Source organism: Dipodomys spectabilis, unplaced genomic scaffold (genome assembly GCF_019054845.1).
Source record: "Dipodomys spectabilis isolate Male_0828 unplaced genomic scaffold, ASM1905484v1 ptg000067l, whole genome shotgun sequence".
Classification (NCBI taxonomy): Eukaryota; Metazoa; Chordata; class Mammalia; order Rodentia; family Heteromyidae; genus Dipodomys; species Dipodomys spectabilis.
Genome location: NW_024870744.1, coordinates 3986314 through 4010101, shown reverse-complemented (window position 1 = coordinate 4010101; position 23788 = coordinate 3986314). Strand labels below are relative to the sequence as shown.

The 23788-nt window shown below is 47.9% G+C and overlaps 1 protein-coding gene across 2 annotated transcripts in view; it reads right to left on the bottom strand.

Annotated features, from left to right (window-relative positions):
- The window catches only part of Fubp3 (far upstream element binding protein 3), a 52502-nt gene extending 30008 nt beyond the window's left edge, over nt 1–22494 (bottom strand). For both annotated transcript variants that reach the window (XM_042681114.1, XM_042681115.1), the window contains exons 1-2: nt 22368–22494; nt 8499–8604 (exon numbers count right to left, since the gene is read on the bottom strand). In XM_042681114.1, the coding sequence (XP_042537048.1) occupies nt 8499–8604; nt 22368–22451 (190 nt within the window). In that variant the 5' untranslated portion in view covers nt 22452–22494. The remainder of the gene's footprint in view (nt 1–8498; nt 8605–22367) is intronic.
- Nucleotides 22495–23788: the final 1294 nt, after the last annotated feature.

The following is a 23788-nucleotide window of genomic DNA, read 5'->3' as shown; positions in this document are numbered from 1 at the left end:
CCCCGCCCCCCCAAAAAAGGTAAGGAGGATCAGGGTGTATGCACTGTTTCGGGATTGGCTTATGCAATCCCATAAGCCCTAGAGATTCAGCCACACCATTTCACACTTATTCCTTTTCAATGTCAAGTGATACTTCACAGTAGCAGTTGGATCTCGGTTGGATCTCGGTTTGTTTGGCCCTGCACCTCCTGAAGACCTCTGAGATGTTTTGATTTGGGGGCTATTAGGCAAAAAGCTGCTAATGAGGATTTATAGACAGGCTTTTATATACATGAATACTTAGTTTTCATTTCTTGAGGATAAATGAATGCTCGGGAGTGCAACTGCAGGCTGTGTGGTAAATACATTCAGTTTCAAAAGGTTGTTATACTGTTTTCTAGAGGGGCTGTACCATCAGGTGAGCCTTAAAGCCCCTTGAGTGATGGAGCAGAGAGCCTCTACCATTAACATAGCCTGAAAGCACTGTAGAGACCCAGGAACCTTCTTCTGACCTGACAACTGCATTCCCCAGAGGTTAAACAGCCTCACAGGTGCTGCAGGTGATGGACAACTGAGGTTCTGCCCTAACACCAGCTGCAGGTTTCGCTCTCCGTCCCCTTCTTGGAAAGATGTTTACCACCCGACCTGCTGGCTGCCAGATGCCAGCCAACCAGCCAGGTCATACTTTGCCAGGAAAAGATCTTCCTTTCTTCTTCCACCTGCACAGAAATCCTGGTGTACGCAGGAAGCCCACTGTCACAGCAGGAGTGGAGGGTGGGACAGGGCACAGAGTCCTCACTAGGGTTGTTTCTGGAATAAAAGCTCAGCCCCTCCACACATTCAGCTAACACCATTCAAATATCATTCTCTTAACTTTAGAGCATACTTTTAAGCAAACATTAAAAATGCCAATGAGATGATACACAGAAGGAACTACTACTACTTTCCTCGCTAAGGCCACAGAGAAAAGAAGACAGTCTGCCACAGTACATAAAGCTCAGTAGAGAGGGGCATAATGGGACTTGGCACCTGCAGAATAAAGGAGGGCATGTTGTATGCCACTAGAAGGGGTCATTGGTGAGTGTGTGAGCAAGGGAAGAGATGTGGAGGGGAGAGGGAGGCAGATAGGGGAAAGAGGAGGGAAGGAACAAGGGAGAGGTGAGGAGAATGAGAGAGGGAAGGGTGAAGAGAGCCTAGGAGTCAGAGCCCACGGGTCTGGCTGTGAAGAGGAAGTGCTATGATTATGACCTAAATCCTAAGTAGAAGGTAGCCAGGAAGCTGGGTGCTGGTGGCTCACACCTGTAATCCTAGCTACTTACTAAAGAGACTGAGATCTAAGGATCACAGTTCAAAGCCAGCTCAGGCAGTAGAGTCTGTGAGACTCTCTCTCTCTCTGGGTCTGGGCACTGTCCTTTAGCTCTTCAGCTCAAGGCTACCACTTGAGCCACAGCACAACTTCTGGCCTTTTCTGCTTATGTGGTGCTAGGGAATTGAACTCAGGGCCTCATGCATGGGAGGCAAGTGCTCTACCACTAAGCCACCTTCCCAGACCCCGTGAGACTCTTATCTCCAATGAACCACCAGAAAACTGGAAGTGGTGTGTGGCCCAAGTGGTAGAACACTAGCCTTGAGCTAAAGAGCTGAGGGACAGTGCCCAGGCCCAGAGCTCAAGCCCCACAACCACCAACAAAAAGGCTGGGAAGTTGGCTCAGTGGTAGAGCACTTGCCTTGCATGCCTGAGGCCCTGGGTTCGATTCCTTAGCACCACATAAGCAAAAAGAAAAAAGCCGGAAGGGGCGCTGTGGCTCAAGTGGTAGAGCTGAAGAGCTGAGGGACAGCGCCCAGGGCCAGAGTTCAGACCCCACGACCGGACCCCCCCCCCCCCCAAAAAAAAAAAAGCTGGAATGAAGGGCTGGTTTCAGGAAGAGCAGAGACAGACCAGTAGGCTGGCGAGGAATGTGCAGAGTAGAGTAAAGGATTCAAAGGCCAGGGAGGCAATCACCACATAGGGAAAGCTGGATATCCTTCAACTGCTGGAAGCAAGCACCCTTAAACACAACAGGTCAGACTGGCTCCGGGAAGAGGCTCCAGCCACAGCAGGGTGAACAGAGTATTGTATGAAGAAGGTGCCACAAGTCAGAGCCAGAGCAGGATTCCTGAATTCTGGTGCCACCATGAACTCCAAGACTGCTGGGAAGTGTGAGTGTCAAGACTGAAGCTGTTACTGCTCAGATCAGCCAGTCTGAAGCCAGACGCAGGAGAAGGAGGTCGGCTCTTCTGGAGCACAGCACCCCCGGGCAGATAGATCCTCAAGCAGAGCTGAGGTTCCTTCTGGGTCTAGGCAGACTCCAGGAGCAGCCAGTTCACATAGCTCTATGCTGCCAGTCCCCGTTACCTGCCTGGTACACTTTCAGGCGCCAGCAGTGTGCAAACTCCTGTCCTTGACAAATGTGTGTTAGCGATTCCTCCTGGTTACATTCAGAATTGAAGTGTTTGCCAGGCATTGGTGGTTCATACCTGTAATCCTAGCTACTCAGGAGGCTTCAATCTGAGGACCACGGTTCAAAGCCAGCTCAGGCAGACAAACCTGAGACTCTTACCTCCAATTAAAACTGAGAAATGCCGAGCGCTCACACCTGTAATCCTAGCTACGCAGGAGACTGAGATCTGAGAATTGTGGTTCAAAGCCAGCCAGGGCAGGAAAGTCTGTGAGACTCTTATCTCCAATAAACCACTAGAAAACCAGAAGTGGTGCTCAAGCGGTAGAGCACTCCCCTTGAGCTGAAGAGCGCAGGGACAGTGCCCAAGCCCAGAGTTCAAGCCCCACGACCAACCAAAACCAAAACAAAAAACCAACTGAAAAATGAGCCAGGAGCTGGTGGCTCAGGCCTGTCAACCTAACTACTCAGGAAGCTGAGATCTGAAGATCACAGTTCAAAGCCAGCCCAGGTAGGAAAATCTGTGTGACTTTTTTTTTTTTTGGGGGGGGGGAGGAGGTCAGTCGTGGGGCTTGAACTCTGGGCTTGGGCGTTGTCCTTGAGCTCTTCAGCTCAAGGCGAGCGCTTGAGCCACAGCACCACTTCTGGTTTTTTAGTGGTTTATTGGAGATAAGAGTCTCATTGACTTTCCTGCCTGGGCTGGCTTTGAACCTTGATGCTCATCTCAGCCTCCTGAGTAGCTAGGTTTACAGGCGTGAGCCACTGGCACTCAGCTTCTGTGAGACTCTTTTTTTTTTTTTTTTAAAGTCGGTCGTGGGGCTTGAACTCTGAGCTTGGGCACTGTCCCTGCGCTCTTCAGCTCAAGGCGAGTGCTCTACTGCTTGAGCCACAGCGCCACTTCCAGTTTTCTAGTAGTTTATTGGAGATAAGAGTCTCACGGACTTTTCTGCCCAAGCTGGCTTTGAACTGTGATCCTCAGATCTCATCCTATAAGACTCTTATCTCTAATACATCACCAGAAAATCAGAAGTGGTGCTGTGACTCAAAGTGGTAGAGCGCTAGCCTTGAGCTGAAGTGCTCAGGGACAGCACCCAGGCCCTGAGTTCAAGCCCCATGGGTCAAAAAAAAACCCCAAAACCTGAGAGGTAGAGTTGTGGTTCAAGTGCTGCAGTGCCAACCTTGAGTGAAAAAGTGCCGATGGAGAGCACAGAGGTTCTGTACTAGTACACACTTGCACACGTACACACACGAACTGAAGTGTTATTAAACAGACCTAAATAACACCTCCAAACATTTTAGAGGACTGAACTTTAACCTCCAGGGGTCAAAGAACTCTGCTGCATGGCAAAGTTAGAAAGTTCATATTGCTAAAGAAGCAATCCTGCAAGCTTCTGTCCAAAAATACCCAACAAGCCAAATGAAACAAACATAACCCACGAAGCCATTGGATTTTCACTTCTAAGAAGGAAGCACTGTATCCACCCTGCGCTTTCTGAACTTGCACTCACCAAGAAGGACCCTTGGGCTCACACATATTCTCCTGGCCCAGTAGCAGACCAATGAGAAGAGGAGACTGAGTCTGGCTTACCGATTTACTGAGGGCAAACAATTTCATAACTGTTATTTAGCATTGCTCAAGGGCAGGCCAAGATTAGTTTTATCAAACTGATATACAGAATGTAAAGTGTCTTGTTCTTTCAAGTTGGTCTGCTCTGTCCTAGACAAGGTATCAAGAGACCTGGGTGGAGGCGGGACAGGGTGCAGAAGGGTTCTCCCGTTACTCTCCACTAAGAGGGGGAAAATGAGAACCCATTATGCTTACGAGGACTTATGCTTCAAAATAAGAGGGGAATGATATAATAGTGACATTGGCTTCCAGGGTGAATGTGGCCAGGTTGGTGACATCTGCTGCTGCCCAGCTCTCTTATCAATAAATTCAAAGCCTTTTGCTGATTTATTTCAAATAGCTCTACAAGGACTGGTGGGAGAAAAATGCCTGCACAGTGCCAGAGGGGTCAATGTGCAAGTATTTAATTAGGGTACCTTACAGAGGACCCGACAGCCATCTGTGTAGGGCATGCCCAGGTTTTGAGATTTAAGTCCACGTTGTAGGTGAAAACAAGAAGGAACTGTGAAAGGCTGGGTGAGCTGGAAATGTATTGATCTTGATTTCTGGAAACACTGGGCTTTAAGGAGACCTGTGCTCAGAACCAGACAATGCAATTTGCTTTTACACTGGTGTCCCAGAGGAGAGAGCAAATTATAGAAGCTCTGGGAAGGTAAAAAGGTTTCTTCTCCCTACACCTCTTCACAAGGTAAAAGTGCAGGCAAGTGCATTCAGCATATCTGGTCTCAGAAATCATGAACACTGGTCAAACAAAAGTGATCCCAGCACATCAGTGTGAAGGGTGCTTGTTATCTTGAACAATGTTGTACACAGACAATCCTCCCACTTTGCATCACTTCTTTGCCCTGTGAGTTCAGACATTTCCAATGTTTAAACCACCTGGCCACTCATTTGGAACCCTTGCTAATCCAGAGGCTAAGATCTGAGGATCTGCCCAGACAAGCAAAGTCCAGGGACCTTATCTCCAATTAACACTAATAACAAGAAGAAAAACAAACCAGAAGTAGAGTTCTGGGCTCAAATGGTAGAGTGTTAACTTTGAGCAGAAAAGCCCGGGGACAATGCCCATGTCCTGAGTTCAAGCCCCAGGACTGGCACAAATAAATATGTAAATAAAAATTTAAAAATAATCACAAAATAATCACATTGGCTATATTTTCTTTTACAAGTCCTAGAGAGACTAGAGAAATCAATCCCACTTAATTAGATTTGGCTAAGTACTTTTATAGAAACATATTTGTGGGAGAGGAGATCATGTAGTGCATACCGTTAAGTAAAAAAAAAAAATTTCAGGTACACAATCACCAAAGCACATATATAATTAGTATACATGCAGACTGACCGAGAATAGAAGAGAAAACCCCGAGCCCCTATCACACACATAAGCTCACATAAGCTAGGGCACACCACCCTCCTTGTACACTACTACCTTGCAGTAGCAGTTCCAACTCTGTAGCCACTTTTTCCTGGGGCTTGAACTCAGGGCCTGGGCACTGTCCCTGAGTTCCTTTAGCTCAAGGATAGCACTCTACCACTTGAGCCACAGCACCACTTCCAGCTCTTTCTGTTTGTTTTTGGGTCCGGTCGTGGGCCTGAACTCTGGGCCTGGGCGCTGTCCCTCAGCTCTTCAGCTCAAGGCTAGCGCTCTACCACTTGAGCCACAGTACCACTTCCGGCTTTTTTCCTTTTATGTGGTGCTGAGGAATTGAATCCAGGGCCTCATGCATGCAAGGCAAGTGCTCTACCACTGAGCCACCTTCCCAGCCCTCCAGCTTTTCCTGTGTTATGTGGTACTGAGGATTCGAACCCAGACTTCATGCATGCAAGGCTAGCACTAAGCCACATTTCCAGCCTATGCAGCCACTTCTGATGGATACTGTGCTCATGTGCTGACAATGGGCACTTGTAAGTAGTTTCAAATTATTTTGGGGTTGAGTAGAGCATCAAAGCAAACCAAAACAGTGAATACAAAAAAAAAAAAAAAAAAAAAAGATTGCTTCTAGAAAGATTTTATTGCACATGGAAGTACATAGGAACTATTAGGGAAGAAGGTCTCTACTGATGTGTGTCCATATGTTCAAAGTATGTAATACACATATATGAAAAGGTCACAATGAAACCAAGTATAGTGCTGCACACCTGTAAGCCCAGCATTTGGGAAACTGAAGCAAGAGATTTCAGTCCTAGGATAGCCTGGGTTACATAGTTTAAGATCCTGTCTCAAAAAACTTAAAAAACTAGGGAAGTGGGGGAAGGAAGGAGGAAGGGCAGGGGGAGGATGGAGGACAATGAGCCTGTCAAAAGCTATGTACATTATGACCATACAAGATGCTGCTGCTGGGCGCCGGTGGCTCACACCTGTAATCCTAGCTACTCAGGAGGTTGAGATCTGAGGATCACGGTTCAAAGCCAGCCCGGGCAGGAAAGCCCCTGAGACTCCTATCTCCAATAAACCACCAGAAAACCGGAAGTGGCGCTGTAACTCAAGTGGTAGACACTCGCCTTGAACTGAAGAGCTGAGGGACAGCATCCAAGCCCAGAGTTCAAGCCCTACAACTGACAAAAAAAAAGATGATGCTAAGTGGGCTGGGAAGGTGGCTCCATGGTAGAGTGCTTGCCTTGCATGCATGAGGCCCTGGATTCGATTCCTCAGCAACACATAAGCAGAAAGAGCCGGAAGTAGTGCTGTGGCTCAAGTAGTAGAGTGCTAATCTTGAGCTGAAGAGCTGAGGAGACAGTGTCCAGGCCCAGTTCAGACCCAACAACTGACAAAAAAAAAAAAAAAAAAGCTGTGCGCCGGTGGCTCACATCTATAATCCTAGCTACTCAGGAGGCTGAGATCTGAGGATCGCGGTTCAAAGCCAGCCTGGGCAGGAAAGTCCGTGAGACTCTTATCTCCAATCAACCCCTTGAAAATTGGAAGTGGCACTGTGGCTCAAGCGGTAGAGTGCTCGCCTTGAGCTGAAGAGTGCAGGGACAGCGCCCAAGCCTAGAGGTTCAAGCCCCATGACAGACCAAAAAAAAAAAAAGATGATGCTAAGTGAAATGAACCCCAAAATATGGACACAAGAGGTTTTTCTTTGTTGTTGATGTTTTTAATGTACTATTTGATTTTTTTCATTGTTTCTTTTATATGTTGTTCTTCCTATGGTATATCCTTGTTGACACTATATTTGATTTTGGTACCCTGCATCTTGTATATACATTTGTCTAATTTGAGGAAGGGACGGGGAATAACAAAATGCTGAAACAAGGACACAGGATGACGTATTTCAACAATGATATAAGACACTGTGTTGGAAATGAACCTTACAACTTTTTTTTTTTTTGAGTCCGGTCGTGGGGCCTGAACTCTGGGCCTGGGCGCTGTCCCTCAGCTCTTCAGCTCAAGGCTAGTGCTCTACCACTTGAGCCACAGCGCCACTTCCGGCTTTTTTCTTTTTGCTTATGTGGTGCTGAGGAATCGAACTCAGGGCCTCAGGCATGCAAGGCAAGCGCTCTACCACTGAGCCACCTTCCCAGCCCCTTACAACTTTTTTGAGGCGGGGGGGGGGGGGGTGAGGGAGGTAGGGGCAGGAAGGGATGGTGGAAGAAAAACAAAGGAGGGGGTAACAATGCCACACAAGAAATGTACACATTACCTCTCTGGGTACAGCATCTTTACAAGGAAAAAACAAAACAAAATTTGGGGGGAAGGGGGAAGGAAGAGGGGGAGGAGGGAGAAGAGAATGAGCCTGTCAAGTTGAGCCTGGTACCCAATTCTGTAATCCTAGCTACTCGGGAGGCTGAGATCTCAGGATCAGGTTGGAGGCCAGCCTGGGGAGAAAAGTCAGAGATACTCTTATCTCCAATTAACCACCAAAAAGCCAGAAGCGGAGCTGTGGTTTAAGTGGCAGAACATTAGCTTTGAGAAAAAACTCAGGAACAGCACCCAGGCACTGAGTTCAAGCTCCAGGACCAGCACACGCACATGCACACACACAAAGAAAAGAACGACAGAACACAACCTGTCAAAATGAGCATGGTGAAAGCCAGCAGCACTGTAGTAAGTGTGCCGCCCCCTCCCTGTCTTGGGGCTCAAGACAGGAGTTCCTTAGTGCCCAGCTCCAAATCTCAGCTTTTCCTAGGAAAGAAGTGGGGACTTCAGTTCCCGCACGTGCACAGCAAACGAAGGGTAATCAAACTCAATTCTCAATGGGTCAAATTATTTCCTAGCAGATGCTCAAGGCCAACCCTGCCTTGGAGCTCAGCGGAAAAGATTCCTGTATTATCAAGGCAAATAGGAACTCAAATGCTAGAGAATTGCTGAGAAAAATCATCCTAAATATGTTCCCCTTGTCATTCCTTGAAAGCGAGCGAGGCTGGAGAGCCGTTAAGGAAATGGCTGACATAGATTCAAACTTAAACGGCAGGTTCACTGCTGCTGGAAAGGCAAGGTGTTCACAGCGGCTTACCTCCATCATCCAAGGGCCGCTTCTGCACTCCATATCCATAGACCAAGGGGTCCACTAAAGGCGTGGAATTATTCAAGTGAGGAATTGAATCAATTTTAGCAGCAATCTATGGAGAAAATCAGATTTAAATACTGAGTAACAGGTCGCTGTATTTGCTGAAGAAAGACAAGTTTTTAAAGGACTTATCACCACCATTTCCTCCCACCGGGATTAACATAAGGCAAAACAAGTATTTTTCTGTTTGCTGAGCTTTCTTCTAGTCTTAATAATGTGCTTTAGAAATAAAACACTCCCCAAAATGTGTCTTCTACAAGCAAATTAGTATTTTGAAGCAGCCACTTAACATGTAGGTATGCCACATCTCAAGAAAGCAAAGCTGGTAGGCATGAAGGGCTTTGAAAGGTTTTATTATCACCAAGTACCTTCCTTCAGACTCTCCAGGATGTTTAAAAGGCCTGGTGGCTCAACAGTGACAACTCCTCAGGAATACAGCATCCTATTAAGGTTAATACCTATGAACTGTTCAGGAGATGGCCGACATACACCATTTCTCATCCTCTCTGAAGGATTCCTGCACCGGATAACGGGGACAAGCTCAGAGCTGCCTCAGCAGTTAACATTTACTACCAACAAAGAACAGAACAGAGCTATTAAATCTTCTCTCCAGAAACAAAAGGTACAGAAAACTTCTTAGTATCTACGTCGTTCTCATGAGGAAATCAAGTGTGACCTTCATAATAAATCAACTCTCGCTGAAGCAAGGGAGTATTCACCATGACTGCCCTTGGAGTGGGTCCAAGTTCAGCTCAAGAAGCAGCGTGACCAAGGACAGCTAGCGAAGCCATCCTCTCACATAGCCACGCGTGCAGGCAGTTCTGACCTAGTCTGAGGGTGCCAAGAGGTCTGAGGCCTTCCGGGACCAACACACAAACAAATAAGCAACCAACCAAAGACAATTATTTGGTACTGCCAACTAAACTCAGAGAAGATGCCAGCCATCCTGCCATCCTGGTGGTGCCTGGTCTCTTCCTTCCCATTTGCCAGCTACAGGATGCTGGGCAAGGCTTTCCTACTCTGCCTAAGACCCCTAGGGTGTGATACCATTTACTTCACAGTTTCTGAAAAGACAGTTAAGATACTGTGAACAAAGGAGCTAAGAACACTAGGAAGCACATCACAAATGCCGCGATTGGAAAAACGAGGCAATTTACCCCACAAATGTTCGTTGCCTACTGTGCAGTGGGCTCTGCTCCAGGCCCTGAGCTGCTGTGGAGAGGAAGACCAGCAACAGCCTCCTCTCCTGGAGTCAGCCATTGCGGGGGAAGAGAGGGGATCACATGGCACACAAGGTGAAATAAACTGACCATTTCAGCGGGTGACATACATTACGATAATGAATGATGAAGAGCGGGTTTGGAGCTGCTTACAAGGATGACCAGGGAAAGCCTCTGTGGGGAGGTATCCACTTACGAGACCTCAATGACAATGAGTTGGACACAGCAGAAAAATCAGAAGCATGTCCTAGAAAGCCTGTACAAAGGCCCTGAAAAGCAGGCTTAGAACTAGGTATGAACAGAAGAGAAAGCTATGCCAGAGTAGAGGGAACCAGATGTGCTGTAGCACAGAGCCTTACAGGTCAGGGGCAGAGCTTGGACTGTACAGACTGGCTGACGGGAACCTGCTTTGAGTCTCAAGGAAGAAAGAAACACGCTACTATATGTGTAAAAGGTTCCTTGACTGCCCAAGAGAAAGCCTGCAAGGAGATAAAGGTAGGAAGAACATTGGGAGGTACTGGCCTAGTCTAGGCCAGGGTCAGCAAGCTACTGCAGGCAAGCCACCTGATTTGACAAGGAAAGCTTTGTTAGAATGCAACCTACAACTGGGCGCTGGTGGCTCACGCCTGTAATCCTAGCTACTCAGAGGGCTGAGATCTGAAGATCATCATTCAAAGCAAGCCTGGGCAGGAAAGTCTGTGAGACTCTTATCTCCAGTTAATCACCAGAAAACCAGAAGTGGAGATGTAAACCTGGTAGAGTGCTAGCCTTGAGCAAAAAAGCTCAGGGACAGCACCCAAGCCCTGAGTTCAAGCCCCACAACTGATCAAAAAGAGAAAAAAATGAGGCTGGGAATGTGACTTAGTGGGTAGAGTACTTGCCTAGTATGCATGAGGCCTTGGCTTCCATTCCTAAGTACCACATAAACAACAACAACAACAAAACCGCAACCCACCTATTAGTTTACGTATCTTCTATGGCTGACTCTGCACTGTGTGTTACAGCTGAGGAGCCTGAGATCACAGCGCAGCCAGCACGCAAAGCCCATGAACGCCGGCTGTACAGGCCTTGAATGACACTGTGAACAAAATCTACTCTCAGACATTGAATTATACAGGCCTTGAATGACACTGTGAACAAAATCTACTCACAGACATTGAATGACACCGTGCACACTGTCTACTTACAGACCTTGAACAACACTATGTGCAATACCCACTGTACAGATCTTGAACAGACACCACATACAATGCCTACTGTATAGACAGTTAACGACACCGTGTACAATGTCTACGGTACAGTCCTTGAACGACACCACAAACAACATCTACTGTACAGTCCTTGGATAACAAGGTTTCCTTGTCTGGTCAAGTGACAAGGGTGGCCGGGTTGAGTACTTCTCTAAGACACTTTTTTCCTCAGTAAGTAAAACACCAGAATGCCTCATCTCATACACCCGAGTTGCAGGTAAGACGGTCATTTGCTCCATTACTCTTGGCTTCCAATCTCCTTCTCCACATGTCTGGGGCAGGCTGGCGAAGGGGGCGGCGCAATTCGGGGGACTCACTCTGCTGGAAGCGCCCTGTACCCCACAGAGACCTAACATCTGCAACAACTGCTAAGTGGCTCTGCACATGAGGTACATACCTCTAACTCTCACCTGCCTTCCAGACTCTCTTCCATCTGATTCCCCAGCTGCCTTACAACAGGAGTTCTGCACCTGTCTGCAATGTAATTTCTTCCCTATAATGTGGGTATATCACAAGTAGTACAAGTTTCCTGTACCTAATATAGATTATATTAAGTTCTCTAAAAACAGGCATCCAGATTTGTTCTCTACTTTGCTAGTACTGGGGATTGAACACGGAACCTCTCATTCACTCAGCTTGCTTGCTGCATTAATGCTCTACCACTTGAATCACAGCTCCAGCCTTGCTTTCTGCTGGTTATTTTGGACATGCAGCCTCAAGGACTTTGTTGCTCAGGCTGGTTTTAAAGCTTGATTCAGTGTATCTGAACCTCTTGAGCAGCTAGGATTATAATTAAGAGCCACCAGCACCCAGTTCACATTTGTTAAGTTACATTTGTTTTAGTTATCCACATTTTGGGCAATTTCCACTGAGAGCAGTGTTGAATGGTCAAAAAGTACAGCCCAAGAAGAATGTAGTAGTGCACACCTGCATTCCCAGCACCTGGGAGGCTGAGGCAGGAGGATTGAAAGTTCAAGGCAGCCTATCTCAAAAAATAACCAAGTACAGCTCTGAAGCCAGTAGACTAATTTTTTTTCTTTTTTTTTTTTTTGTCGGTCGTGGGTCTTGAACTCTGGGCTTGGGCGCTGTCCCTCAGCTCTTCAGCTCAAGGCGAGTGCTCTACCACTTGAGCCACAGCGCCACTCCCAGTTTTCTAGTGGTTTATTGGAGACAAGAGTCTCACGGGCTTTCCTGTCCGGGCTGGCTTTGAACTGTGATCCTTAGATCTCAGCCTCCTGAGTAGCTAGGATTACAGGCGTGAGCCACCAGCGCCTGGCCAGTAGACTAAATTTGACTACATAAATGTTAGACATGAGTTCAACATTATATTAAACTTACATTGTAGCATCTATAGTATATATTGCAACATAAAATGCATTCCTTTATACAAATACCATCTTGTTACAAGAAGTAACTTCAAATGTCTAATAAAACAATCCTATAATCCTAGCTACTCAAAAGGCTGAGACCTGAGGATTGAGGTTCAAAACCAATCTAGATAGAAAAGTCTGTGAGACTCTTTTCTAGCCAGCAAAAAGCTGGAAATAGAGCTGTGGCCCAAGTGGTAGAATACCAACCTTGAGTGAAAAGTGAGAGTCAAGGCCCTGGGTTCAAACCCCTGTTCTGATGTGTAAATCAGCACCACAGAACTTAAGCCTCCAGAGTCAATGCTTAGCAGAAATGGAGGCACAGTAGCACTGTACCAGCAGCCACAAGCCAGCTCTTCCAACGTGTGGCCTAAATAAGACCTTTACAAGGTGACTCAGTGGTAGAGCGCTTGCCTTGCATGCATGAGGCCCTGGGTTCAATTCCTCAGCACCACATAAGCAGGAAAAGTCGGAAGTGGTGCTGTAGCTCAAATGGTAGAGCGCTAGCCTTGAGCTGAAGAGCTGAGGGACAGCGCCCAGCCCAGAGTTTAGCCCCCATGACCGACCAAAAAAACCCTCCATGGGGGCCCTGCTCCTTGGTGTGTCCCCTGTGAAATGCAGGGCAGACTAAACCAGTATTTTCCAAAAGCCAACAGAAGACAAAGTGATTCTAGGAAATGCACGGATCAGTTGTCTGTTTTGTTATACTACTGACATTTTAATTCAGGGCCGCATGTTTGCTTGCTCAGCTGAAGCCTTACTACCTGAAACATGTCTCTAGCCTACTTTTTGCTATTTTGGACATGGAATCTAGTGAGATGATCTCAGCTTCCTGAGTAGCTAGGATTACAGGTACAAGCCACTGGTTCCTAGGTGGGTTGATGTACTGTTTTTCTTTTTTGCTACCAGCACTGGGGTTTGAACTCAGTTCCTGGGCATTGAAGAGTCTCAAGGATTTTTCTGTCCAGGCTGGCTTCATATCACAATCCTCAGATCACGCTCCTAAGTAGCTAGAATTGCAGGCATGAGCCACTCACTGGTGCCTGGCTGGATCGATGTTTTTAAACTCAGACATACAATTAGCTTCTACGCATAACAAAATGTATTTTCCTTTAATAATATACTTAATAAATCTCAATTTAAAAGTACATTGAGGGCTCACAGATAGGACAAAAATCCTAAAGGTGGAAGATAAATGACTGAAGTTAGGAAACATGGCAATCAACTTTTCCTAGTATACTTGCAAGAAAAAAAGTTCTCTCCTGGCCAATTAATCACAACAGTCCACCTCATAAACCAAATGGTGAGCTGTGAACATCATTACCACACTCCATCCTTCTCAGAACTTTCCTCTCAACAGAAATGGGCAAAGCCACCCAAGTGCCAGGAAGAGAGCCGTCCACACACCATGTCCTTGTTGCTAAGTATGGCCACCACTCCACCCAGCATCAGAAACAGCTCCAACCCAACCTGGGAGCAGGAGCCCAGCTCCCTCCCTGCAAGCTACTTCCTGCAGCCACTGCAGAGGCTCTGCCTGGGAGAAAATCCAGGTTGGACTGGAATAGTCTCTGCTCCCCATGGCAAGGGGAAACTGTGGCAGGGGTCTTAGTGTCCAGGGCTTAGACAGGAACTAGTCCAAAATACAGGTCTGGAGTCATGCAGGAAAGGGCAAAGAAGTCCTGCACCCACTCCCTAGAGCAGGTAAGAGACAGGAGGGCATCAGCCGCACTGCTCACTCCTTTAGTGCCTGCTGGTGCCCTCATAAAGCAGCTCCCATTCACATTCCTGAGGGATTTGGAGCCAGTAGGCCTAATTACAGCCACGCTGGACAACAAGGTTAACAGGTGTAAAGCACCCAGACCAATACCAAGCACACAGTAAGGAACCCCTCACTGAAATGGAACAGTAATATAGAAAAAGGCATGAACCCACTGAACTTGCACACACTAAAATGTCTATGCAGCTAGTACCCAGACAACAGACTACACTGCGATGGGCAAAGCTCAGGAGGAGAGCAAGTGCTCAGCATTCCAGGTGCCCAGGGGTTCAATGCTAAGCACCAAAAGGAACACCACTACCCACTACCACCCTGGTAACATTAGCTTTCTCTTATCTGGTTTGGTAGCACTGGGTGTGCCTCCAAGCACTTGAGCGATGCCTTCAGGCCATTTTCTGTTTCAGTTGTTTTCTGTGTAGAGTGATCCTCCTATCTATTTAGAGCTCGGGACCACATATATGAATCCCTAGGCCCCACCTGTCTGTTGAGATGGAGGTCTCTTTCTGCCAGACTAGCCTCAAGTCATGAACCTCCAAAGTAGCTAGGATTTGGGAGGTCTTTTTCTTTCTTTTTTTCTCTTTCTTTTTTTGAGATAAATCATAATGTATGCTAGGCTGGCCTTGAACTCCAGATCTTCCTGCCTTGCCTTTCTAGGGCAGAATAAGGCAAGTAACCACCCCTACCTATTGTTTTGTAAATTACTACTACTATGGATTTCTATTTTACAGGAGAGAAAACTGGGGCTTGAAGTTAAAATAAAGTGGTGCTGTGGTTCAAAGTGGTAGCAGACTAGCCTTGAGCAAAAGAGCTCAAGGACAGCACCAGGCCTGGAGTTAAAGTCCCAGGGCTAATTAAAAAAAAAAAAAGTGAAAGCTGGGTGCCAGTGCTTATAATCCTAGCTACTCAGGAGGCTGAGATCTGAGGATCACAGTTCAAAGCCAGCCCACGCAGGAAAGACCATGAGACTCCTATCTCCAATAAACCACTAGAAAACTGGAGGTGGTGCTGTGGCTCAAGTGGTAGAGTGCTTCTCTTGAGCTGAAGAGCTGAGGGACAGCGCCCAGGCCCAGAGTTCAAGCCCCACGACCAGAAAAAGAAAAGAAAAGTTAAAATAAGCACACAGGAGGCTGGGGCTAGAGGATCACCAGTGTAAGGCTTAGACTACATAATAAAATTTTAAAAAGAAAGAAAAGATTAAACAATTTGTCCACAGTCTCTATGCTATTAAGTAGCAGAACCAGAACTTGAACTCTCAGTCTGGATACAGTCTATCCTCTGCCCCTATCCCCTTTCTTTTGGTGCCAGTCCTGGGGTTTAAACTCAGGACCTGAGCTCTACCACTTGAGCCACAGCCCATTTCCAGTTTTTTTAGTGGCTCACTGGACATGAAGAGTCTCATGGGCTTTCTTGCCTGGGCTGGCTTTGAACCATGATCCTCAGACCTCAGCTTCTTGAGAAGCTAGGATTACACAGCACTTAGTTTCTCTACTTAGTCAGCGTTTCGTGGATTACCATCCCTGAGGACTCTGTGACCATCAAATGGGGGAACATATCTAAGATTCCTGGCCTGGCATCCATACAACACAGCTCCATGAATGGTAGCTATTGTTGTCATCAGAGATGGGGCACAGGCTGATCCTGCCCTATTTACTGGCATTAACAAAACAAGGAATTCCGTTACAGTGCCATAGGATGTCAGTCCTCAGCTCTGCCTCAACCTCATCTTCCTTTCGACAGCATAGCCTCTTGAAGGAGCGCCGGTTAAAGGGTGACCCCCCCCCGCCCCCAGAGTGGTAGCGAGGAGTGGGCCACCACAGGCATCCTCGTACCCCTAGGGTACGAGTTCTTAACTGGGGGCTCTTCCTAAAATGTAAGTATTTCTGGAAAGGTTCAGTTTCCAAGAGTTCCAAAAGGGTTCACATTCTCGTCGAGTTTAAGAACACCTTCCCTGATGTTTCTTAGCAGAATGTTTGGCTCGTTCAAAAGCTATCTGCTGAATTTTCAGTGGGTTCAGAAAAGCCCTCTGGAGGTAAGATGCCCGAGAAGCAGCTGCAGCTCCAAGTGGGCCTAAGAACCACAAAGTCTCCCATCCACTTCTGTTAGCCCCGGCAGAACCTCACCTTGCGAACTGGAAAACTAACCCGCTAACTGCATGGGTCCAAGAACTACTACACATACAGCACTGACCACGTGCGTCTTTCTGAGAAAACTACTTTATCTCCCCGTGGCTATCTGCAAGTATGAAATGAGAATTATAGCCCTCGATCTAAGTTGGTTATTATGAGGATATAAGCAACTGCAAACATGTCTGCTCCGTCTTTGCCCTGGCCCAGCACTCCACCAGAGGACAACGGCACGTGGCCTGAAGCTTATCACCACCTCCCAGCCACAGGCCAGTCTTGCTAGTGATTTGTTTCCATCTGGTGTTGGGATAATAGTTCAAGACTCCCACAGAAATGCTGGTAATTCTTTCCCAGTTGTCAGTATATTTATACCACGTGGCTTCCACCCTTGGAGGAGTTAAGGCACAAAGGCTCCTACATGTGCAGAGCAGTCCTGACTTCCCGAATCTTCAGCTCAGGGGCTACTAGTGTGAGATGTGTGCTTCAGATATCAATTACAGAGAAACATGTTTGACAACACACAGTAACTACCAGATTTTAGCAAAAACAATTTCAGCTGAAAGCGAGAAAAGCCTGCAGATACATTCATTCACTACCTACTGTTCAGGACCACACAGGAAGTTTAGTGCTCCCAGTCACACATGGCCCAAATCCCTTACACTGGTTGTTGTTGTTTTCTGCCAGTCCTGGGGCTTGAACTCAGGGTCTGGGCACTGTACCTGAGCTTTTTTTGCTCAAGGCTAGCAGTCTACCACCTGAGCCACACCACCACTTCTAGCATTTTTGTTTAAGCTGTACTGAGGAATTGAATCCAGGACTTCATGCATGCAAGTACTCTACACCACTAAGCCACCTTCCCAGCCCTACACTTCTTTTTTCTTTCTTTTTGGCCAGTCCTGGGGCTTGAACTCATGGCCTGGGTGCTGTCCTTGAGCCTCTTTGTGCTCAAGGCTAGCACTCTACCATAGTTAGGATAACAGGAGTGAACCACCAGCATTCGGAAGGTTGAGTACTTTTTTTTTTTAAAGTATTCTCTGCAGGGTACCCTACTGGGTCCGCTTAAAGGAGAGCTACAGAAAGTCAGTGGATTTCCTATAGACACTGGCTTCAAGTTTTTCAGAAAGTCACAGTAAAGTTAATTCCCAGTAAAATGTTGACTTGAGTAACTTTAACTGCTGGACATGTACAAGACAACCAGTGGCACAGCAATTTTCAACTTCTGTAGCAGAACACTTGACTTTGCCATGAGTCAAAAAAACATCTATTAGTTGGTTGCCAATAGCACATGCCTGTAATCCTAGCCACTTAGAAAGCTGAGATTGGAAGCCGGGTGCTGGTGGCTCACACCTGTAACCCTAGCTACTCAGGAGGCTGAGATCTGAGGATCGTGGTTCAAAGCCAGCCAAGGCAGGAAAGTCTGTGAAACTCTTATCTCCAATAAACACTCAGAAAACCGGAAGTGGTGCTGTAGCTCAAATGGTAAAGTGCTCACTTGAGCTGAAGAGCTGAGGGACAGCGCTCAGGCCCAGAGTTCAAGCCCCATAACCGACAAAAAAAAAAAAAGCTGAGATTGGGGAGGACTGCAGTCCCGAGGCCAGGCTGAGCAGAACAGTTCAGAAGGCTCCTCCTCAAATGAGCTGGATGTGGGAGCACATCACTGCATCCTAACTACAAGAGATAAAACCTGATCTTATACATTACACCAGTAAGCTAGGCAGCAGGAGCTCATGCCTACACTCACAGCTCATCAAAAGGCTGAGCTACTCCATAGGAAATTTCAAGCCAGTAGAGTCAGAAAAGTCTATGAGACTCCATCTCCAAAACAGCCAGTTAGAAGTGGTGAGCAAGTAAGTTGCATAAATGAGCCAACCAAGTGGAAGGCACTGAATTCAAACCACAGAAATGCACAAAACAGGTCTGGAGGCATGGCTCAATAAAGAGCACTTGCTAGCCGGTACCAGTGGCTCACACTTGTGAGCTACTCAGGAGGACTCTGAGGACTGCGGTTCAAAGCTAGCCTGGGCAGGAAAGACCTTCCAATTAACCACCAGAAAACCAGAAGTGGTGCTGTGGCTCAAGTGGTAGAGTGCTAGCCTTGAGCTGAAGAGCTCAGGGACAGCGCCCTGGCCCAGAGTTCAAGCCCTGTGACCAACCAAAAACAAAAAAAGAGCACTTGCCAATGTTAGCACAAAGTCCTTAGTTTAAACCCCAGTACCACAAAAGCTATTATTATGGGCTGGGAATGTAGCTTAGTGGTAGAGTGCTTGACTAGCAGCATGAAGTCCTAGGTTCAATTCCTCAGCACTACATACACAGAAAAAGCCAGAAGTGGTGCTGTGGCTCAAGTGGTAGAGTGCTAGCCTTGTGCAAAAGAAGCTCAGGGAGTACCCAGGCCCTGAGTTCAAGCCCCTCAACTGGCAAAAAAAAAAAACAAAAACTATATGAAATGAACAAGGGAATAACCTCTCAAAGAACATGTAATAAATATACTATATCTTTACTTTCTAATAAACATAGATATTGCTCTCTTAAAGGAAATCCAGCGCTTCAATAAAAAAGTCACCATCTTAATGCACTCAAGTTCCACGTAAGCCCAAGGTATATGGCACAAATTCCAAATGACTTACTGCTCAGGCTCCAAGTGGGAACCGTAGCATGAGAGGCATTTTCTGGAGAATTGCCACACAGCGATCAACATTTCCCAAAAACAAAAGGCGTCACTATTATTTTCTATTGATTTTACAATGGCTTGTGACATTTGTTTGGTACAAGGCCACTGACCATGCCCAACTCCACAAGGACCACTTAGACTCCATTTTACAAGTGAAATACTGTGGAGGTAGGCAATGAAGAGACATTGAGGAGGTCTAGATTAAATCAAGAGATGGACATGGCAGTGCATGTCTGTAATCCCAGCACTAGATAGACTGAGGCAGGAAAATCTTGAGTTTGTGTTACATATCAGAACTCTCTCTCAAACAACTAACCACCACCAGTGAATAGAAACTATACTGAACAAAAACTTTCAAGTCTTGAAGAACATTAGCAGTCTGACAAGAGACCATCTACAGGTGAAGATGGGCAGATACCTTGCCCAGCTGTAGAAGGCTGCTGGAAACAGAGGTGGCACAGCACCCTGTTAGTGTGCACCGGAGGACTGGTGCTGCTGTACTACTGGAGGACCTTCCAGAAACATTTTTTGTGTATGTGTGTGTATGTGTGTGTGTACACACTGTTAATCGAGCTTGAACTCTCTTCTTCACAGCTGGCACTCTATTAATGAAGTCACCTCCAGTCTGGATATGGAGTCTTGCAGACTTTTCTGCCAGGGATGGCTCCGAATTTCAATCTTCCAGGTCTCAGTAGCAGGGATTATAGGTGTGAGCCGCTGGCTCCTAGTTGCCATGTTGTTTAGTACCGAGCAATTTGGGGACTGGGTCAGATCACATTTGTACTACTGTTTAGAATTACTTCCATTCTAAAGGGTAATTGGTTGATGCCAACCATTAACTCAACGGACTGCCCATTACCAGGTAATTTTAACATTTTTACATGACATCTTCAGAAATTTCCTTTTGATCTGCGGAGTCCATGTAGGAGTAAAGTAACAGCAACCACTAGTTCACTCTGTTAGAAAGATTCCAAAAGATATACAAGGAGGCTTCAAGATGCAAAGAGGGAAGCGCAGTGGTTGAGGGGCTGGATCTGTGTACAGAGACGACCAGAAATGCAGTTCCAAATCCCAACAGGGTCAACATCATGACTTGCCAGAGAAACAGCACAGGGCAGCTTACTGCTGTGAGGAACGTGAGAGGGCCTTACTTGCTGGTATTTAGAAAGACTTAAGAGGGAGAAAGCACTGCAATCACTTAAAGAAATGTACTGTCTTATTCCTATTTACTGGAGGAAAATCACATCTTTTCACAGGCTATGTATACAATGGAGAACTGTGACCATCTAGATGTCTGAAGAGCTCTTCTGAGGTGTGCTTCACTGTAACTATAACATTCGATTCTTGCCTACAACAAAGCTATGGAATAAATGTAGAATGACCCAGAAACCTGCTTTTCTTTAGTTTTTAACAGCCATCAAATCCTTGGTGAGAATATATACCTCCAACTGCTGGTATTCAGAAGGAGCATGTTTACGGTCCTATCTCCATGGGGGCAGTCCTGCTCGTCAATGGTGCATTTCAGAGCTGGGTACAATCCCAGTGAAGTTTTTCCTTGCTAGTAATAGTAAACACCATGGCTTTAACTCTCCACACTAGGTCAGCATTTAAAAGAAGGCCTTGCTGGGTACCAGTGGCTCATGCCTGTAGTCCTAACTACTCAAAATACTAAGATCTGAAAACAGGTTCAAAGCCAGCCCGGGAAGAAAGTGTGGGAAGCTGAGCACCAATTAATCAGCTCAAGTGGTAAAACACCAGTCCTGAAAAAAAAAAAAAAAAGCCAAACAAGAATGCCAAGCAAAGCCCCAGGAGCCCCAGTACTGGAACTAAACAACAAAAGCAGAATCTCCCTCTGGAGCAGGGTAAGAACAGGAGTTCAAGTCAGTGGCTCATACCTGTAATCCTAGCTTCTAAAGAGGGTTTAGGTCTTAGGATCACAGTACCAGTCAGGTCAGAAAAGCCCAAGACTCTTATCTTCAATTAACCAGCAAAAATCAGGAAGTAGAAGAGTGGATCAAATGGAAGAATGCCAGCCTTGAGAAAGCTAAGAGACAGTGCCCAGGCCCTGAGTTCAAACCCCAATATTCGCACAAAAAAAGAGGACCTCCCTCTAAAGCAGGCTACAAAAATATGAGAAGCAGGAATTCTTTTCAATGATTCAAAATTCACTTAATATTCAACTACAGGCTTTCTGCATGTGGGGGTTCTGAGCCCCTTGAGGCAGGGAATATAATTCTTCCTGGACACAGGAAGGTCAACAAAGTGATGGTTACAAATCAGTATAGAGTGAAAGCCATGACATAGTAGTTGCCAGTGAGAAACAAGGTTCAGGACCCGATAGCAGAGAACCCAATACCACACTGCCAGCCAGTGAAGTGGGGGAAAAGAGGTAGGTGACACAACTCAACCATTACCACGGTGGATTAAACCCACTACTCCACTGGCAGCAGAAAGTATCATTCATTCAGCTCATAAAACTTTCGGTGGGACTACACGTTTGCAAAGTTCTGGGATCCAACATAATGTCTATAGGAACTTGGTATGAACTGAAATGTCAGTATCTCGGGAAACCAGTAGGGTTTTTCCTCTTGAATCCTAGGAAGAGATGGAAAGACCACATCTCCAAGAGCCTGAGTGGAGACCTTCCTCTAATACAACCATTTCTGTGGCTTTCTGTGAGGGATCAAACAGCCATTAGTTACAGAAACATAAGCAGAGATGATGGTGGCAAGACACTCAAGGAAATGTTGGAGCTGACTTGTTACTGTAACTGAGATCAAGCTCGGTCTTAAGCCGGAGAGCATCTCTGGCAGATCCCGTCGTCACGCTGCTGGCAAACCTGAGCTTTCTCGAAACCCCACATTAAGAAAGTACACGGCGCTGTCTGATGGTGAACAAGCTCACCGGACTCCAGTAGAGGAGAACTGTCGCTGTTTCTCCCTTCTGAGTACCGCCCGCTGAACATCTTCCTCTCTCCAAAAAGTTTCCGCAAAACTATGACAGCCTCTGAGGGTTTTTCCCCTCCCCTTTTCCCAACTCCACTCTAGAAATGCAGGAAATCTAAGTGATGTTTTCCAAGGCTTTGGGCGGGAACAGGAGGCTGCCCAGTCCGCTGCGCTCTGGAGGCCCGGAGGCCCCGGCGGCCGGGAGGCGCGCGGGGCGAGGCGCTGGGGACGGACCCTCTCCCCGCCGCTCCGCACACCTGGGAAACGCGCCTGGCAGGCCGGGTCGGGCCTCGCAGCGGCGGCGCGTCTCCCCGCGGCAGCGCCCGGCGGCAGGAGCCCCGGGACAGCGGGACGCGGCCGCGGCGTCGGCCCGGGCCGCCTCCCGCCCCCAGACCCGACCCCCTCCTCCCCGCCGGGCCCCGCCTCGGCCTCGCGTGCTCCCGCCAGCTGGCCGCGCCGTACCTGCCGGACCCGGTGCAGGGCGTCCACGAAGCCCTCGGCCTTCATGCCCACTGGTGCGCTCTGCCCCTGCACCAGCTCCGCCATTACCGCCCCCGCCGCCACCGCCGCCGCCACCGCTCGCCTCCCCGGTCCGGCCTCCCGCTCCGCTCCGGGACCCGTAGCCGGAAAGGGAAAGCCGCCCCACTTCCGGCGGAAGAGGCGGTTCGCTCTAGCCAAGTAGCGCTGAGTCTGAGAGGCGGGTCAGAACACGTGGTCTCGGCCCGGCCGGAAGTATGGGCGGGGCCGCGGGCCGGAGGGGCGGGCCCTGGACGCCGTCCGTCAGGAGGCCGCGGCCGCGGCCCCGCCCTTCCCCGGAGGGCTCGGCCCGGGGCAGCTGCGGCGGGGACTGCCCTCCAGGCCCCCGGGCCGTCGGCCGGGTGGGAGTCTCTGCGAGGACGGCCCCGGCTGTCGCAAACTGGGCCTTGGCATCTCCTCCTGAACTAGCACTGGTCCGGCGCCTGGGGGCTGAGCCTGGCAGCGGTGCGGGTTTAGGGTTCCAGGGTGGAAGGGAGTCCCGGGCCCCGGTTCTGGTAGTCGGTTCACCCGGGATGGGCCTCGCCACCTCCCGCGGGGTGGCCTGCTGACGCGCCCGGGAAGGAGGCCCCCGGGAAGGCCAGCCTGCTGTCCACTTCCACGTTCTGTCAGGAACCCCGGGAACTGGGGGGCGGAGGGGGGGAGCAGGAAATACCGCAGGGCCACCCTTGCTTCCCCGCCTGCTGAGTGACTGCTTGGAATGTTTAAACAGTTTGTAAAGTCCTGATGGCTGGTAGTGACTGGGTACCGGTGTTTCAAAGCCCGGCCTGTAACCTTAGTGCTGGAATACACCTGAGCCTTTGGGGCTGGATCTTCTTATAAACAAGCAAACACACACACCCCAAAAAATTAAAAAAGTCAGAAGACTTAGTGGCTTACACCTCTCATTCGTGGCCATTCCAAGTAGGGCTGTCCAATTCTGGATCAACTCCATTGCCTTAATGACATTTCTGATATTTCCAAGCCCTTCGATGCCAAGGAGTTGGATTTTATGGACAACTATGTTGTCATTGTGTTTGTGGTGGTACTGAGGCTTGAACTCAAGGCCTGGGGCTGGCCCTTAGGTTTTTCATTCAAAGCTGATGCTCTACCATTTGAGTCACAGCCCTACTTCCAGCTTTGGGTGGTTAATTGGAGATCAGAGTCTCATGAACTTTCTTGCCGGGGTTGGCTTTGAACCTTGATCCTCAGGTACCAACTTCCTGAATAACCAACACCTAGACATTAGTTAGCATCATTTATAGGTGAAGAATTAGAGGTTACGGGCTGGGAAGGTGGCCCAGTGGTAGAGCGCTTGCCTTGCATGCATGAGGCCCTGGGTTCGATTCCTCAGCACCACATAAGCAAAA